Source organism: Triturus cristatus, chromosome 9 (assembly GCF_964204655.1).
Source record: "Triturus cristatus chromosome 9, aTriCri1.1, whole genome shotgun sequence".
Taxonomy (NCBI): Eukaryota; Metazoa; Chordata; class Amphibia; order Caudata; family Salamandridae; genus Triturus; species Triturus cristatus.
In genome coordinates this window covers 1033073641-1033092197 of record NC_140592.1, presented here as the reverse complement: position 1 = coordinate 1033092197, position 18557 = coordinate 1033073641, and the positions used below count along the sequence as shown (strand labels likewise).

Sequence of the window (18557 nt, the reverse complement as noted above, 5' to 3'; positions counted from 1 at the left end):
GTTAGACTGAAAAGAAAACATACGTGTCAGCACTATTTTCTTTAATGCTTTTCTCAACACAGGCGGCATGCTGCTCTGCTTACCATAGTCTTACAATATTGAAAAAATAGACTTCGGTGAGTCGCCACGAAGAAAAGAAAAGTCGTGGCTCACCCAAGTCTATTTTTTCAATATTGTAAGCTTTTAGTAAGCAGCGCACCACAGGCGGTGTGCTTCGCTGCTTACCAAAATCTTACAATCTAAAAAAATAGACCGGCAAGCTGTGCCTTTCTTTTAATCGGCACAGCTCACTGCAGCTGACTCTTCCTCCTCCCCATTCGCTCCCTCTCTTCTGGTGCAACAGGAAGCAATGCAGTAGGTCTCCAAGAGTGAAAGATGTTGGGACTCGAACTATTGACTATAATGGTTGGTAAGAAATATCGGGGGTGGGAGAATCTAAAAGCAAACAGTGAGGGCCAATCTGCCCGGGTGTGGGCTCGTAAGACATCAACTAATGACTTATATATAGAGGTCTCTCATGAGGGATTGATAAGTCATGTTATCCAACTAATATTGGTTAGGGCGGCAAATGCAACCAACCCAAGTTTCACTATCTTAGTTTTGGGGCGACAGGCCCTCTCAGGTTGGGGGGGGGGGGGGATTTTCGATTCCACTCAGTAGAGTAGCAGGGAGGGGGAGCTTTGGGGGGAAGGTTTTGGGAGTAGTTTACTTAGTTACGTTACTGTATCATTGCATCACAACACACAGTGGGTGGGAGAGGATAAGAGAAGCGCTGAGAACCCATTGCGCATGGATCTATCTCCTGCCTGCCCTGGGAAATGAAGAGAGGGCACTTTTCATACTTACAGCATTATGGCGGGCACAAATGGGGGAGGATTGAATATTTGGTCCTGGAATGTTAATGGGCTGGGGAATAAAATTAAGCAAACTCTGGTTCTACAGCTAATTAAGCGACATTTCCCAGATGTGATCTTATTGCAGGAAACCCACCTTAAGGGAACAAGATACAAGGCACTAGATTGCTTCGGCTACAAGATGACAGCCCACTCAGGATTCACCTCTTGCTCCTGGGGGGTGGGAATATTAGTTAAAAAATCCTTACCATATATAGTTCATTCCACATGGAACGATCCACAGGGGAGATTTGTGGCGATAGCCAACACATAGGAGGGTCAACTGCTTCAGCACTCTCCCGTTTATATCCCACCTCGCCTGCATGCAGTGACTGTGCCGGAGGTGAGTTCCTTGCTCCTAACAATGCCATCTGGAACATTGGTCCTTGGGGGAGACATGAATGATGTGATGGATCCAGTTTTAGATAGACTGGGGGTATGACTTATAGTGACAGGAGAGGTCCATTGAATTCCTTTGTGAATGACATTGGCCTAGTTGATCTCTGGATGCTACACAACCCAACACAACAGTGGTAAGCATACCTTGCTGCTGCGGATAACAGCTACTCTCGCCTGGACCACCTTTTCACACATGCTGCAACTGTGACACACTTCAGAGAGGCCAAACACTACGCTAGAAGAATTTCAGGCCATTCCCCAATAGGAGTTCTCATGCAGGGTCCCCTAGGGAGTGTCAACTATATCCTAGAATAGACACCTGATTTCTCAAAGGCAAGGATATGAGAGAAAAAATAAGGGAGGGAACTAAGTTATATTTTGCTGAAAATCAGGGCTCAGTTGAATCAGCCACTGTCCTCTGGGAAGCGTTCAAAACTGTACTCCGGGGTCAGACACAGTCCTTAATAGGAGGGAAAAGAAGGAACAAAGACTAGAGTGTGATGTGGTTGAAGAAGAAATTCGAGCCCTAGAAAAAAGGACGATAACGGAAAATGCACCTACCCTAACCCATCAGTTGAGACTTAACCAACACGAATGTAGAGCCCTAGCCGAGAATAAGGCGAGGAGCCACTCTGTGGCGACGCAACGCCGCTTTTATGATGTTTGCGATAAAGCTGGTAAATTGCTGGCCTGGCTAGAAAGAAGAGATCAGGCCAGGTCTTTGGTGCTAGAGGTAGTAGATAAAGAGGGCACTGTCCAGGCATCCAATGCCCAGATAGCAGAGACGTTTGCAAGGTACTATGAAGAGCTATACATCTCTGGAGCGAACAAGACAGAAGAGTGCAAGGCATTCCTTCATGGAATTGACCTCTCTACACTTGATGGAGAAGACAGGGAGAGATTGGACCTTGATCTAATGGAAGAAGAAGTGACAGCAGCTGTCTGGCCATGCAATCCGGCCAGGCGACGGGTCCAAATGTGCCGCCAATAGAACTGTATCAATGATGTGCGTCCTCGGTGGCTAAACCACTGCTAGAGATGTACCAAGCGGCAGCCACAGAGGTCTGCCTTCCCAGAGATCAGAGAATGGCCACAATTGTGGTGATCCACAAGGCTGGTAAACGTCCAGGGAAGTGTAGCTCTTACAGGTCAATATCGCTCCTAAATGTATAGGCCAAAGTACTGGCTAAAATCCTGGTGTATAGGCTTCATACGGTGATTACTTTCTAGTACACTCTGACCAGTCGGAATTCAAGCCCCATAGAAGCACCAGATTGAATGAAAGGCGCCTAAATGGAGTACTTCACATGACAGAATCCCCGGGAATGGAACTGGCGGCCTTGCTGGCCCTGGACGCTAAAATGGCCTCTGACAATATAGAGTGGAACTTTATGTATGGGGTGCTAGCCAGACTGGGTTTTGGCCCTAAGCTCTGTGGGTGGATCTGCACGGGCCCGAGTTAACGGGGTAGAGTCAAGGGAGTTCCCACTGAGTAAGGGTACAAGATAAGGTTGCCCCCTCTTACCCATTATATTTGCAATGTCTTTGGAGCCACTGGCAGAATGTGTACACACAGACCTGCTGATAAAGGGCATACAGGCACCGGGGGGGATGGGTGGAACATATTTCACTCTACGCCTATGATATCCTGCTTTATGTCTTGCGTCCCTAAAGTTCTGTCAGCAGGATACTACATGTGTTTGAGACGTTTGGAACCTTCTCTGGCTACAGTATAAACTGGTCCAAATGGGTGGTATTTCCACTATCGGGCAGAGCCCCAACTCCCATCCGACTGTGAGGCCGAGGTGGTACACAACAGTTTCAAATACCTAGGTATATACGTCACTAGAGACCCACAGGAGTTTATGGGTCTAAATGTGACCCCTCAACAGCAGAGGTTGAGAGATGACATAGCCCACTGGAACTCAGTGCCTATCTCCTTGATGGGTAGAGCAGTAATCTTTAAAATGATGACACTCCCTAGACTCCTGTATGTTTTCCAGAACACTCCATTCAGGATCCCCCCAGTTTCAGAGGATACACAAGGAAGATTCCACATTGTTGTGGCAGGGTTCGATCTCAGAAATAGCACTGCAAAAGCTTCAGAGAGGAGTATATGAGGGGGGTACTTGGGATCCCAGATATTAGACTATATTACTGGCAACACAACTACAGGTAGTCAATGACTGGGCCTTTTCTGAGCAGACGGAGCCAGCTTACCGAATGGATAGGTGTGCGATAAGACTGGGTAGATATTAGGAACTGTTTTTTTTTTTTTTTTAAACATAGCGCCACCCTTTTGACATACACACAAACTGTGACACAGACCTGGAGAGAGGCAACATACTTCCTGGGATGGACCGACAAGATAACATCCCAAAGTTCACTATGGCATAGTGATAAGCTGAGCGAGGTCGGATGTATGAAAGGATTTACTCATTGGGAGTTAATCGGCGTAGAACATATGGGTGATATATGGAGAGGGCATTTGTTAATGTCCTTCGTGGACCTTCGCCAAGAATTTGACATGGCAGACACTGAATATTTTTACTTGCAACTGGGGCATGCACTACAGAAGCACGTGATCGAGGGAGAGCAGCTTTCTTAGGCGTCCCCGCTGGAGGACCGCCTATTAACAGACGCAATGCCTGAAAAAAGTATTTCGCTGATTTGCAAGAAATTGTTGAATAATTCCCAAGACCCCTTGGCGAGGCTCAGAGCATCATGGGGAAATGACTTAGGAGAGATGGAAGATGATGAATGGGCGGAGGCAATACAAAGTCCAAGAGAGGTGGCTATTAGAGCCCGCTTCTGCCTAGAGCAACTCCGTGTTCTGCATAGGTCTTACTACTCCAGGACGGTCCTGCACAAAATGGGAAGGGCAGGCACAATTCACTGTCTACGTGAGAGCAACCAGGAGGGCACCTTCTATGATATTCTATGGGAATGTCCAGTGATCCAAGAGCACTGGTCGTAGGTGGTAGCCGTAATGACGCAGGTAATGGTGCGAACAGTGCCATTAGATGCCAAGAAACTCCTCCTGAATATTACTGCTGAAGAACCATCGCCCAAATTCCAAAATATCTGGATATCATTGGCAGCAATAGTGGCCAAGAGAAATATAGCGAGGGCATGGGGAAGAGCAACCTCCCCTGACCAGGGACGAGTGGGAATCAGATATAGACTGGTGCCAAGCAACAGAAAAGGTGGTATATCAGAGCAGGGGATGTCCCGGGAAGTGGGAGAAAGTATAGAGGTTTGGGAATATAGGGATACGAAGATCCAGGGGAATAGAGATAGTAACCCAGAGACCTCAGGACCTCCCCCCATTTAACCCCCCCCCCCACCCCCTTTCGTTCCTGGGCCAACAGGGGGATCACTACCAACTCGATAAACAGGTGATAAAGCGCCAGCAAGCTAATACACCCCAGAAGGGAAATTAACGAATTTCAGTAACAAATAATGTTTATTGTATATCAATGGTCGATAAATACACTGTGTATGTAACATGATGCAAATGTTAATAAAAAATACATACAATGCCAACACTTTAAGCTCTCACAAATGCGATACATATTGTATTGAAAATGCTTGTTCTTTTTGGGGTCCTTGAAGGACAGACAAAGTAATGTAAATGTCTGGAGATTTAGCACAAGGTCAGATACTTGGGAGAATCCTTTCAAACGAATGCTGTAGATCCAGTTCTGGCTCGAGGCTCTGAAATAATCCCATTTTTTATGACAAATATTCTTTTAATTTCTTTCAATTTTATTTTTATATAACATAGTGTTCAGAATAACAGTAATGCTAGAGCACTTTGCATATTAGGAAAACATATAGTGAATTCAAATGGAGAAGGAGATGCATATTCCGCAGCAGATAAGAGGAGCATACTTCATAGGTACGACAAAGGTTGCTGGGCAGGTTTGTCTATGCAAGATAGAGAGTTCATATGTAGTTGGCTAGGAGGTCTTTATTTAGGCTGGTCTTCAATATTGCATCTGTTGGCAGTGAGTTTCCACTTTTTTCGGGGAGTAGATTCAGAGGGCATGCGTCAATCTGCACCTTTTAGTTTACTAGGGAGTTGAGGCTTAAAATGCTTTTCATCTTAGAGGTCTGCTTCCACCAGAGATTTTAAGTTTGTTTGTCAGGCAGCTTGGGGTGCCCATTTGTCGTGTCTTGTACATGATGCACGCTATATCGTAAATGTTTCATGCCTCTAAAGGTAGCCAGCTCAATGAGGCCATGACTAGTTTGATATGATTGAATATCCATGCTCTGGTGAAGACCCGGACAGCAGAATGGAGGACTCATTTCAGTAATGCAAGTCAAGCATTAGAGAAACCTCTGGATAAAGCATTGCCCAATTCAGTTCTTGTTTTCACCAAGCCTGATCTTAGTTTTTGTTTTTTTATAGCCCATACCTAGGGTGAAAATGTCTAATGTTTTGTCTAGCTCTTAGGTGGTAGGCAGTGCTTTTTTTTTTTTTTGCCTTGAAGTGCGTGACATTTGAGTGTGGTTTGTATCAAACTCAAAGATTTTTCTGATGAATTGGGTTTGGGTGTATTTTGTTCAGATGTTTGGTCCAGTCGTTTGTTGGTTTGCTGTTTAGTTTAGGAAAAAGAATAAGGAATTTGTTTCGTGGGACTTGAGCTCTAGTTCCATAGATTTCATCCACATTTGTGAGTCGGGTATGGAGGTGGCAATTGTCTGAAAGTAGCTTGGACAGTCTATTTTCAAGTGTAGCTGGGTATTAGCCTCTTATCCATAAATGGAGACACTCTTTTTATTGCAGAAGTTCACTGGGCTGCTTAAATTATACAGAGTCAAGGTTTGAGACGAGCCCTGTGGCTCAGTGAAAGGTGAGGGTATGTGGTCTGAAGCTGTGTTGGCAAACTTCCCTTGTAAAAAGTGGTTAGTGAGGTAGATAATCAGAACTAGGTGAGTTGGGTTTGTGGCACATGGCACACATACTTGATTGGTGTGCAGGCTCTAAGACTCTAGTTCATGCCACTTTGCGGTGTAAAAATGTGGTGTCTACATATTATTGGAGAGATATCTTATTGGCTAAGTACTATTGCCATCGTCTCCATGGCAAGATTACAAATATAAAGTATAATTCCCTGACGGCCGCCGCTGGTGATAGGGAAAGGTGGAGTTTAGAATGAGACCATCTGAACTTATTATTATCTGCCTGTGAGGTAGGAAGTCAGCCATAACAACACTGAATTTAGTGCCAGAGAGAAGAGAGGTGTTATCGGTGTGGTTCCATTTAGAAAGTATAAAATTATGACTTGCCATTCAGTTGTTCTGAACTAGAAGGAGCTGGAGTGAGGGTGTGAAGTTTTTTTTTATTTTTTTTATTTTTTACCAGTGAGATTTCGAGATGTTCTGCTTGATTGTATCTTTGCTAAGTATTATTTGAAGTCCGTACTGGCGGTTGAGGTTGGGTAGGGGGTTTAGAGCAACATTAGACAACAATCAAAAAGTACTGTCTCTTCTTTTTATACATCAAAGATAGTTCTAAGATACTAATTGCTTCCAGGAGTCTATTTGTTTGTGATTTTTGCATGCTGTACAGAGATTGGCACGGAGGACAGATTTATATATTTGAATGTATTTTTGAGTTTCACTGCATTTTTTCTTTTAGTCGGTGTTCATTCAATTCTTTGGTGTATTTAGTGGTGAAGAGCATATGTTTACTTTTTTAGTACATCTGGATTGGGTATAGTTACTTGTCAATGCTTCAAGATTGATAAGCTGATGAAGTGCAGGTCCTGAAGATGGATGTTTGAGAAAGCGAGATGAGTTTGTTTGAACACATTAATTGTAAAGTTCTTAATAAAGCATGTTATTATTTCAATAGGTTAAAGTTGCCATTTAAAGTAATTGTTGGGGCTTGAGAGTAGTAAAAGAGAGATGGATTTTGGCAAGGGAGTAGCCAGACGAGGTTTACAGCTGAGCAGTGTAAATTTTGTAGTGGTGAATGTTCTATATATTATATTTTGATACTTAAAGACCAATGTGTACAGCGTATTTAGGTTGAATTTTTGGTAGGAAATGTTCCACATATGCGAAATGATGGGTGCCAAATTCTATGGTTTACAGCTTCTTCAATAGAATTGTTTTGCTAAACCTTCTACAGATATGAAATCTGGGATGTCCACATTACTGTGCCTACAGTTGATTATTGTATGGCGTTATATATGTGTATATATAGAATCTTCAGTGCCCCAAACTCCGTGTTTATAGATGGTTGACACTTTCTGTATACTTAGATCATTGATAACCACTCGAAAGGGGGACCCCTGGTATATAATAGTGGCAGGTAGAGCAGGGGAAATACCGCGGGCTTTCTTAGGCACCAATCCTGACTACTGCGGTGGATTGGCGGTAAAAAATTGTTTACTATATCTGCTGATGAGATAAACTCATATACGCAGTCCTTATTCTGGAAACAGATTATCCCTTCCTTTGGTTTATATTGATATATTGCAGGCTCTTTTGACCTTCCTTGAAGCATATTACTTATACTGTGGAACTGCTGTAGTTCGATCTTCTGAAAAGAATACGACTTTTAGATGTGTTTGTCCCACACTACCTGCTTATCCTAGCCCTGATGAAGGTGTAGCCCCGGCTGGGGCTTGACAACGAAACGCACGTTCGCGTTTTTTAGATCACTGGGTAGCTGAAACGTCACTACCCACATCGTGTGGATGTCAACTACCAAACTGCTATTTAACCACCATATGGCAGCCTTACGATCCTAATGTGTTTTTATTTATGAGAACTAAATTTGTATATTATATGTTGTGGTTAAAATGATGATGTTAATATGGAATGTGTGTTAGTATGATTGTGGTTTGTGAATGAGATGTGTGGGACTGAGTTATTATACTCTCGTGAATTTTGAAATGTTATTCAATTAAATAATCTTGATCACACTAAAAAATCAATAAAGTTGAGTGTGATTCAAAGACATTGCTGTTTATTTGAAGTTTGTCCTGGTCTGCCTACGGTGTGTGGTCACCCATCCCCAGACCCTTTACAGGGCCTTTTTGAATTATCTTGGAAGGTAGTTTTCCTTATTGGTTTTACTTAGATCATTGATGACAGAGTCTGCTTTTTACTATTTAAGATTTTTCACTAGAGGTGGTTGTAGGTGTCTGTGTGTGAGTTGCTTTTATAGCATGGAAAACTTTCAGTTGGTGCTGTGGCGTACAGTTGGTCCTTCCTGCTACCATCTTACACTGATTGGCCCATGTTATGTGCTTGTTTGCAGATGAGCTGTATTGTATTGTATTCTAGTTGCATTGATGTATAGCGCTTCATGAAGTGGTAAAACTCGTTGGCTGATCGGTGGCATGCTACTCCACAGCCTGTATTTGGTTGCCAAGTCATGGGGTAGTATTATGGCCTATTTGTGAAATGATATGATGTTGTACATGATGGCCTGAGTCATGCTGTTATCTGAAAGAGACATGTTAGTGATAGATTCCTTACCTTAGAATATCCCCAGGTGTCAGACTGGATCCGGAAAGCTTTCGTCAGCAGTACCCCTGTGCATCGATAGGCGTTGTCGTACGGCTCCGCGTGAGTCGCTGGTGTCGTATTCGCTGAGATGACGTTACTAGAGCTACTTACATGCGCCCACGCGCGCTGACATCAGTTTTTTTTCCGCCAGCAAGCGCAGATCCGGAGAGAGCGGTACCCTGCCACTTGTTGACTAAGTATTTGTTTGTTATAATTTGTAAGTAAACTTACCCCTGGTGCATAGGGATGCCCGGTTTCAAGCATTGCGAGGCCTGTCCGCGCACGATATCGCTGATGGACCCGCACCATGAGTGTCTCTTCTGCCTGGGGCGCGACCACGACACCGAGTCGTGTCCCCACTGCCGGGCCATGGCCCCGAAAACTTTGCGGGAGCGGTCCCGAAAGTGGCTGGAGGCCCGGGAGTCGGTCCCACGTCGTTCCAGGTCCCGGTCCCGTGGGAGGTCGAGGGCCCGGTCGCAGAGCAAGCACCATCATTCAATGTCTTCGCACTCTGAGTCAGGTAAGGCGAATCACAAGAAGTCGAAGAAGCATCGCCGCTCTTCGTCCTCCCCTCGCCGTTCGCGGGACGCGGCTGAGGTGGCAGGTGGCACCGCCCCTGCGGCTCCAACGGAGCCAGAGCAGTCACCGTTGGCTTACCCACCTTTCCGGGTCCATCGGCGAGTCCGGCTGAATTGCAAGAGTTCGTGTCTGCAATGGCACGTATCTTCGGCCCGTGCGGCCCTGTCGGCACGCCTTCGTGCCCCGCAGGCCACACTGTTCTGCGTTCCTCAACATCGCCGGCTCCAGCCCAGACGCCGTCGACACCCAGCGGCCTCCATGGCTCCGGCCGTGGCTCCCCGTTCTTGCCAGTGGACCCCGTACGGCCCCCGCCAACATCGACGATGCCGATGCCGACGCCGGCATCGACTTCTTTTCCGATGTCGGCAGGGTGCCGGAGGGATGTCTCCCGACGCCGATCCCGACGCCGATGGGGGACTTTTTCCCTTTTATTCACCTCACGTCCTCGTCCACTTGTGGAGGAAGGGGAGGACTGGGAGGGGTTTGAAGACCCTCTCGCAGCACAGTGCGAGTCTGTCCCTGACTGGGATGAGGAGGCGGAGGCCTGGTTCACCATCCCCTTCAGCTACTATAGAGGAGAGTGGTACCTTTTCCACGGTGCTACGTAGGTGCGGCCGAGGCTCTTGGCCTCAAGCTCCCTACTGTGGCTGTCAGGACCAACCTACTGACTGAAGTGCTTCGGCCAGCCTCTTCTTCTACAGAACCGCTGTTGCTGTTTAATGATGCACTTACTGATGTGCTTCTGGGCACCTGGTACCGGCCCAACACAGGGGCCCCTGTGGACAAGGGTGTAGGCCGACGCCATCGCCTGGCCCTGGGCGACCCTGCCTTCCTCACCCAACACCCTACACCTGAGAGTTTGGTGGTTCAGGCCTCAACATCCCCAAGTGCCTTTCCTTCTGCTCCACCAGACAAGGAATCCAAGAAGTTGGAGCAGTTTGGCAAGAAGATTTATTCTTTCGCAAGTTCTGGACTGCGGTCTGTGAACACTGCCTGTCTCTTGGGCCGCTATTCCCATTCTGTATGGGATGCGGTTGAACAAGTGCTACCTCGGTGTCCGGAGATAGCCCGGGCAGTTCTCTCCCGAGCTCTTATGGAGGGGAGAGATGCGGCCAAATTCACTATACGTTGTGGTCTTGATACCGCTGATTTGCTGGGTAGGGCGATTTCCACAACAGTGGCGCTACGTCGTCATGCCTGGTTGAGGACGACTGGTTTTTCGGCAGATGTCCAAAATACTTTGATGGACATGCCCTTCGATTGCACTCGCCTCTTTGGTGATAAGGCGGATTCCACATTGGAGCATTTCAAGGACTCTCAGGCCACGGCCAAATCCTTAGGCCTTTCGGCTAGACGTACTCCTTCCGCTTCTAACTTTCGTTCCTTTCGAAGCTCCGGAAGGGGCGTACAAACACGTTCGTTTCAGAACAAGCCTGCGCAGCAACAGTCCCAGTGCAGCCGCGGGGCTCGCAGAGGTGGGTCACGGGGCCAGCGTGCGGGTCTGTCCACCAACACCCCCGCTGCCAGTGCCTCCACACCTTCCTAGTCCGGTGTTTTGGGCCCACTAGACGCCAGTGGGTGGCAGGATTCGTCATCACCTCCCCCACTGGCGCACCATAACATCAGACAGGTGGGTTTTGGAGATTGTTCGAAGTGGCTATCCCCTTCCCTTCGAGTCTACCCCGCCAGCCATGCCACCGCAGTTCCACCGCATGTCGGGGGATCATTTGGCACTTCTATAGCAGGAAGTTGCGGCCCTTTTGGCCAAGGGGGCCATCGAGCACGTTCCGATGCCAGAAGTAGGTCGTGATTGTTATTCCCACTACTTCTTGGTTCCAAAGAAGGACAAAGGTCTACGTCCCATCTTAGACCTTCAGAGCGCAAATTGCTTCCTCCGGAAGAAGAAGTTCAAAATGCTCACTCTGGCTCAGGTCTTGTCTGCTTTCGGCCCACAAGACTGGATGGTGGCACTGGACCTGCAGGACACTTATTTTCATGTTCCCGTCCTGCCGGCCCATTGGCGTTACCTGCGATTCACGGTGGACCAGGAGCATTTTCAGTTCACCGTGCTTCCTTTGGCCTTACCAGCGCCCCTCGGGTGTTCACAAAAGTGATGGCGGTGGTCGCAGCTCATCTGCGCAGATCAGGGGTTTCAATCTTCCCCTATCTCGACGACTGGTTGTTCAAAGCGGGCTCACCCCACACAGTCGTCTCCCACCTCCAGACTATGGCCGACCTTCTGCATTTGCTTGGGTTTTCCATCATTTGCCAAAGTAGCACCTGATTCCCTCCCAGAAGCATCTCTTCATCGGAGCGGTTCTGGACACGGCGCAGTTTCGGGTTTATTCTCCCGAACAGCGAGTCCGGGACATTCGGGCTATGATTCCGATCTTTCAGCCCTTGTCCTGGGTTTCGGTCAAGACGACCTTGAGGCTGCTGGGACTCATGGCCTCCTTCATCCTGCTGACTGACCATGCCAGGTGGCACATGCGGGCTCTGCAGTGGGACCTGAAGATCCAGTGGGCGCAGCATCAGGGGAACCTGTCCGACTACTTCCAGATCTTGGAGGGCACTGCACAACAATTGCAGTAGTGGCTCACGAATCAGCATTGGGTCAGCGGCAGATCCCTCTCCCTTCCCCAACTGGAGCACACAGTGGTGACGGATACGTCCCTCCTGGGATGGGGCGGCCACATGGGAGAGGCGGAGATCAGAGGCCTCTGGGCTCCGGCAGAGTCCCGGTCCATATCAACCTTCTGGAGTTTCAGGCGATCCTTCTTGCACTGAAGGCATTCCTTCCCTCTGTCAGGGGGAAGGTAGTGCAGGTGTTCACGGACAACACCACCGCCATGTAGTATTACAACAAACAGGGCGGGGTGGGGTCGTGGACCCTATGTCAGGAGGCTCTACACCTCTGGACATGGCTGGAACGTCATGGCATTTCCTTGACGGTTCAACACCTGGCGGGTTCTTTGAATGCCAGGGCGGACGAACTCAGCCGCAGGTGTCTGATGGATCACGAATGGCGTCTTCACTCGGAGGTGGCGCAAGGTCTCTTTCAACAGTGGGGAGAGCCTTGGTTAGATCTATTCGCCACAGAAGAGAACGCGCAATGTCCGCAGTTCTGCGCGTTGGAATTTCCAAGGTGGCACTCGCTCGGTGACGCTTTTCGTCGCAAGTGGAGCTGCAGTCTTTTGTATGCCTTTCCGCCTATGCCTCTTCTACCCAGAGTGCTGAAGAAAATCAGGCACGACTGGGCCCAAGTCATCCTTGTGGCTCCGGACTGAGCTCGAAGAGTTTGGTATCCCGAGCTACTCAGTATGAGCCTGGATCCCCCGATCCGACTGCCTCTGTGGGAGGATCTTCTGTCGCAGCAGCAGGGGACGGTTCTCCACCCGAACCTGTCCAGCCTCCACCTACATGCGTGGAGATTGAGCGGCGACAGCTGATTCCATTTGACTTGCCTCCCGAAGTCTGTGATGTCATTCTGGCAGCCAGACGTCCCTCCACTAAATCAGTATACGCCTGCAGGTGGAACAAATTTGTGGCATGGGCTTTCTGTCCCTCTTTCTGAGGCCCTTTTGTTCCCTCTTTCTCTGGCCCGGCAGGGCTCTGCTCTGAGCACTATCAAGGGCTGCCTTTCGGCCATTTCAGCCTTTCTGAGGCTTCCAGATCAGCCTTCTCTTTTTAAGTCTCCTGTTGTACAGAGATTCTTAAAAGGCATTACGCATATGTTCCCTCCTGTTCCTTTCATAATGCCTCAGTGGGACTTGCATCTTGTTTTGACTTACCTCATGTGCGCTCCCTTTGAGCCGCTTCACAATTGTCCTTTACGTCTTTTGACTTTGAAAACTGCCTTCCTGGTGGCTATCACCTCTGCCAGGAGAGTAAGTGAGCTTCAGGCTCTTTCTTGTAAGCCTCCTGTTCTGTCGGTTCATCCGGACAAGGTTGTGCTTCGCACTTGTCCTTCCTTCTTGCCAAAGGTTGTCACTGCCTTCCACACTTGTCCACTTTCTTTCCGCCTCCGCACCCTTCCAGAGAGGAAGAGAGGCTCCACCGTCTGGACCCAAAACGTGCGCTCTCCTTTTACCTGAATCGCACACAAGCATTCTAGGTGGATGACCAGCTCTTTGTTGGCTACGCAGGCGCCAAGAAAGGCCGTGCTGTTCACAAGAGGACGATCTCCCGCTGGGTCGTCTTGTGTATCAAGGCCTGTTATTCTATCGCTAAAAAGGAACCTCCGGTGGGGCTGCGTGCCCATTCTAACAGGGCAACAGCAGCTACTACTGCATTGGGACGTGGTGTCCCCCTGCAGGACATTTGTCAGGCTGCCACGTGAGCTTCGCTGCACACTTTTACAAAGCATTATTGCCTTGACAGGTCCAGAGAGACGGCTTCTTTGGCCGTTCTTTTCTCCGTGACTTTCTGGTGTAATCTTGTTCGCAGACCCACCACCAGGGTTGGTATTGCTGGGGTATCTATTCTAAGGTAAGGAATCGATCACTAACGTGTCTCTTTCAGATGCACAAGTTACTACTTGTGTAACGATATATCTGTAAGAGACATTAGTTAGTGATAGATTCCTTACCGTCCCACCCATCCTCCCCGTTCTGCGAACTGATTTCTAGGGTTAAGGACATCCTTTCGGGCCCTAGTTTCTATGCACCAGTGGTCAGTATCTTACATGGCTCTGCGTTCCTGTCGCGGTAAGAGTTGTGTACAGAACTGACGTCAGCGTGGCTAAGTAGCTCCAGTGACGTCATCTCGGTGAATACGACGCCAGAGCCGTACGATGACGCCTATCGACGCGCAGGGGTACTGCTGACGAAAGCTCTCGGATCCAGTTTGACATCTGGGGATATTCTAAGGTAAGGAATCTATCACTAAGTAATGTCTCTTACCGATATATTGTTACACAAGTAGTAACTTGTGCATCATGTCTCAAGTCCCTGCCTATGGCCATGTAGAGGAGCAAAGAGGAGATAGAATTAAAGCTCTTAAGCTTTCGGGGCAATATGTGTCCCCTGACTCTCATCAGGGAATTTTAACTTTTGTAGTATAAATAAATTACTCTCTTGGTAAAGCCATTGTGAATACCTAATCTGTTTCCCAGATGTGTCTGCAGATCACTCAGAATCAACCAAACATATGCCATCTGCTGCAGTACTGAGAAATCTGGATGTCGGACACGATGATGTGGATTCAGAGGTTCAGAGTGTGCACAAACCATCTACTGTCTTATCAACCTCTGAAGCATCGTCCTTGCTGCAAGATATGCCATCAAGTGACAGCACATCATTCATTCTCCTGAACCTGACAAGAGCAGGTACCTGGCATTTGAACAGAAAGCAAAAATGATGACACTGTGGCAGTATAGGAATATACAGTGTAGATGGGGAAGAAAACAAAAGTGCCTGAGTGGCAAGGAATATGGTGTGCCTGAGTTGAAAAGGAGGAGAGTGGCACCTTGGGGGGGGGGGGCTGTGAGTGTAGGATTGGGAAAGGACGGCAAGCAAAAGGGAAAGCACAGTGTGTTCTTTAGTGGGAAAGGAAAAGCATATGCCTGAGTAAAATGACACAGAACATGCACTAGTGGGAAATGAGTATGAATGGAAAGAGACAGCACAGGTGCAATTGTGAAGGAATGTCGTTGCCAGCAGTAGTTTTGGATCCTGCATACTTTTGTGGTAAGAAACAGCATGAGTTTGTGTGGGAACAGATATTGGTATGTGAGCAGTAAGAGAAAGCAGATGCACATGTGCGAATGGATACTGCATAAGTGGGAAGAAATAGCGCATGCACGAGTGATAAGGAGTACCATTTGCATAATTGGTTAGGGATAACGTTCATCTAGGAACAGTGTGTGCGAGGCAAGTGGCAGCACATCCATACGTGAGTGGAAAGAGGCAGCTCACACGTGGGCAGCATGTGTTTATGTGGGAAAGGGTAGTTGAGGAGTATGGAGGGATAGCAAATGTATATGCTGGATGGGACAATTTACTGACGAGTTATCCCCCAGCTTTCGCCAATCTTAGAGGTATTAGCTCATAGGCAACAGAGGTATATCTTGGTTTTCAAAAAACAATTATTAGGCACTGTTCTCACAGCAGAGGTATTGCTCAAGTATCGCAGAACGTACTCACCATAGCTGAGACCTGAAATTGTACATTCTGTGTCGATTTAGAGAGTTCTGCTGTCTCTTGCTCAGTTGTCCCTTAGATGACGGGGAACAAACTCAGACCTCCTCAGAAATATCTAATGCACACAGAGAGCTATGGTATCTTCTGTGGTACTCAGGACTGTCTGAGGCATTAGTGAGCTTCTCTGTCCCATCGATAAACTCCCTGAAGAAGAATTTATTTAGGTAATAATGGGAGCTGTCCATAGTCAGTGGGAGCTCAGGTGATGGTTTACTATGTTTGTTGCTGAGCTAGTGCCAGGATGCTCAGTCATGAGTGATAGTGCGCTTTATAAATACCTTGTATCATTTATCGTAGAAAGAGATGCACCAGTGATGAAGGCGCAGAGTAGACCTTTTGCAGGCACTGCTAGAGGAGGGAAGCTGTACGGTTGAAAGTCTTTGAAGCAGTAGCATTGTTCTGCCCGGTCCATATTTTAATAGGTCTAACATTCTTGGCAAATCTTCCTTCTCGAAATACACCAGTCAGGAATTCTTTAAAAAAAAAAAATCTTTTAATTTCTTTTCATTGTCATTTTTCAAACAGTACATAGGTACAGTAGCATGAGCACATCATCAATATTTCAATATTTGTATGACATATGGGGAACGAATCGCATGGCACAGCCATTCATAACATGTACATTTATAAACATTAGTTCTATAGCTTAGGTGAAGTTTAGATTGATTGCGAGTTTCTGAGTAATTCATATTGCCGTGTTCTTTACCTGGGTGCTATGTTCTTGTATCTTAAAGGGTAATAAATTGCATCTTAGTTTCCCAAATAGCCAGGGTTCCCCTCGGATTGGTAAATGCCTTAATTCCCGCCCGCCAGATCTGTCTCCTTGTCTGTTTACTACACCTGGGTTGGTTAACAGGTTTGTGCGTAGGGGGTCCCAGATGTGTCGTGACCTAGAGGAGATGGGGAGTAATTCTGCGTAGTTCAGTGTTTGCTCCTGCCAAAAGAGAATATCATGTAACCATTTCTTAAATTCAGGGGCTCGCCCCCTGCCCCATAAGCACGCCACTTTGCGTTTGGCAAGTAATAATCCTAATGCTATGTAGCGTTTGTATTCTGGGGGTATCTCTTCCGTGCACCCTAATAGCATGGTTAAGAGTGACGCTGTCAACGAGATTAAGTACATCTGCCCAAGGGCTTCGAATACTTGGTTCCAATAGTGTTTAATTGGCACACATTCCCATTCAAGATGCAGGAAGCCTGTTTTTACTTGCCCGCATCTATCACAGGCGTCATTGTCTCGTAGCTGAAATTTGAACATTTTGACAGGCGTGTAATATAATCTATGGATGTATTTAAAATGGATGATGCGCTGTCTACTGCTTGCTCGCACGCATCCGGTCTGTTGACAGCAATAATTCCATTGTTTTTTGCTAAGGGGTTTGACTAGTTCTTCCTCCCATTGTACCTGAGCTGTAATCCTATCTCCCTGTATCGCAGTTTGCGTACCATGATATATAAGGGATACCACATGTGTAGGGCTTGTGCTCTGTAGTAGACGATTGACTGGGAGTAGTGTAGGTGGTTCAGTGGGAAATGTTGAGGTAGCTGCCTTCACACTCTGTCTCAGTCTGACATACATAAATAAATCCATTGTTGTGGGGTCTGCGTCATAAAAAAATTGTTCTTTTGTGCGGAACATCTAATTTATAAAGAGATCCCTCCATTTCGTAATTGGGATCTTATCTAATAATTGGCGGCATCTTAGTTCCTGGGTCACTTCCATGTCGGGATGTCTAGCTACTGGGAGTAGGGGCAAGTATATCATTACTGTGTTGACTCTTTTTGTGATTTTCTGCCAAGCTGTCACAGTGCATGCCACCGTGGTGGGATCGGTGTCTCTTGCTCGTGTGTGTGTTGCTATGAAGTCCGACAATGGTGTTGGTTCCATATAGCATTGTTCCACCGCTAAGTGTGGCATGTACTGGGGAGGTGTGAACCAATATGTCGCTTGTTCACTGAGGTAATAGTATTCAAAGTCGGGAGCTTCGAACCCCCTGTGTGTGAAGGGTAAGGTCAGCATTTTCCATTTTAGTCTAGGCTGTTTACACCCCCAGGCGAGTTCTTGAAAAAGGTGTGTCCTGGGGTGTAGGGTATGTTGATGAATAAGTACAATAGTTTGGGAACGATAACCATTTTCATCAGGGATATCCTCCCTGCAAGGGATAGAGGTAGGGCGATCCACCTAGTGACTCAATTCTGTTAAGTGCTTTAGTGTTCTCCCATAGTTATCGGAGCAGTTCTGCTTTGTCCCTTGAAATAACTATCCCCATATATTTAACTTCGTCAGGGCACCATACGATGGGGGTGGTCTAGGCGGAAGGGTTGGGCTGTGTCAGTGAGTGGAAAAATCTGGGATTTCTCCCAACCGATTTTGACCCCGGAGAGTTCACGAAAGGAAATTAATTCTCTCTGTATTGGGTTGAGACTGACTTGGGGCTCACGTACATAGAGTGTAATGTCGTCTGCACATAATGAGGTAAAAACGTGCCTAGTGGGGTAGCTGAGAGCCCATTCCTGATGGTGTTGTCTAAGTTTAGCAGCCGGTGGTTCAATGACTAATGCAAATAGCAGAGGGGAGAGTGGGCACCCCTGCCTTGTGCCTCTCGTTAAGGGGAAGGGGCCTGAACGGACTCCATTTACTAATACCCTTGCCAATGGTTGTTTGTATAATAGCTGTATCCAAGACAGAAAACCTTGTGGTACTCCCATTCTCTGGAGTACTCCAAAGAGGTAGTCCCATTCTACTGAATCGAATGCCTTGGACGTATCCAAGAATAGCGAGACTGCTGCAAGCTCTGGATCAATGTCTTGCATGATCGTAAACAGGGTTCGAAGATTGTGGGAAGTGACCCGGCCTGGCACAAAACCGTCTTGGTCTGGTAGTACTAATGTACTTCTAAGGAGACTCAGTCTATCAGAGAGTATTTTGGCTAATATTTTTACATCGCAATTT

The 18557-nt window shown here is 47.2% G+C and overlaps 1 protein-coding gene across 3 annotated transcripts in view; it reads left to right on the top strand.

Annotated features, from left to right (window-relative positions):
- ZNF410 (zinc finger protein 410) overlaps positions 1-18557 on the top strand; it is a 138718-nt gene that overhangs the window by 60339 nt on the left and 59822 nt on the right. For 2 of the 3 annotated variants that reach the window (XM_085626784.1, XM_085626785.1), the window contains exon 4: positions 14518-14730. The exons of the other annotated variant lie outside the window; for it this stretch is intronic. In XM_085626784.1, coding sequence (XP_085482910.1) covers positions 14518-14730 — 213 coding nt within the window. The remainder of the gene's footprint in view (positions 1-14517; positions 14731-18557) is intronic. 3 annotated transcript variants of the gene reach the window in all.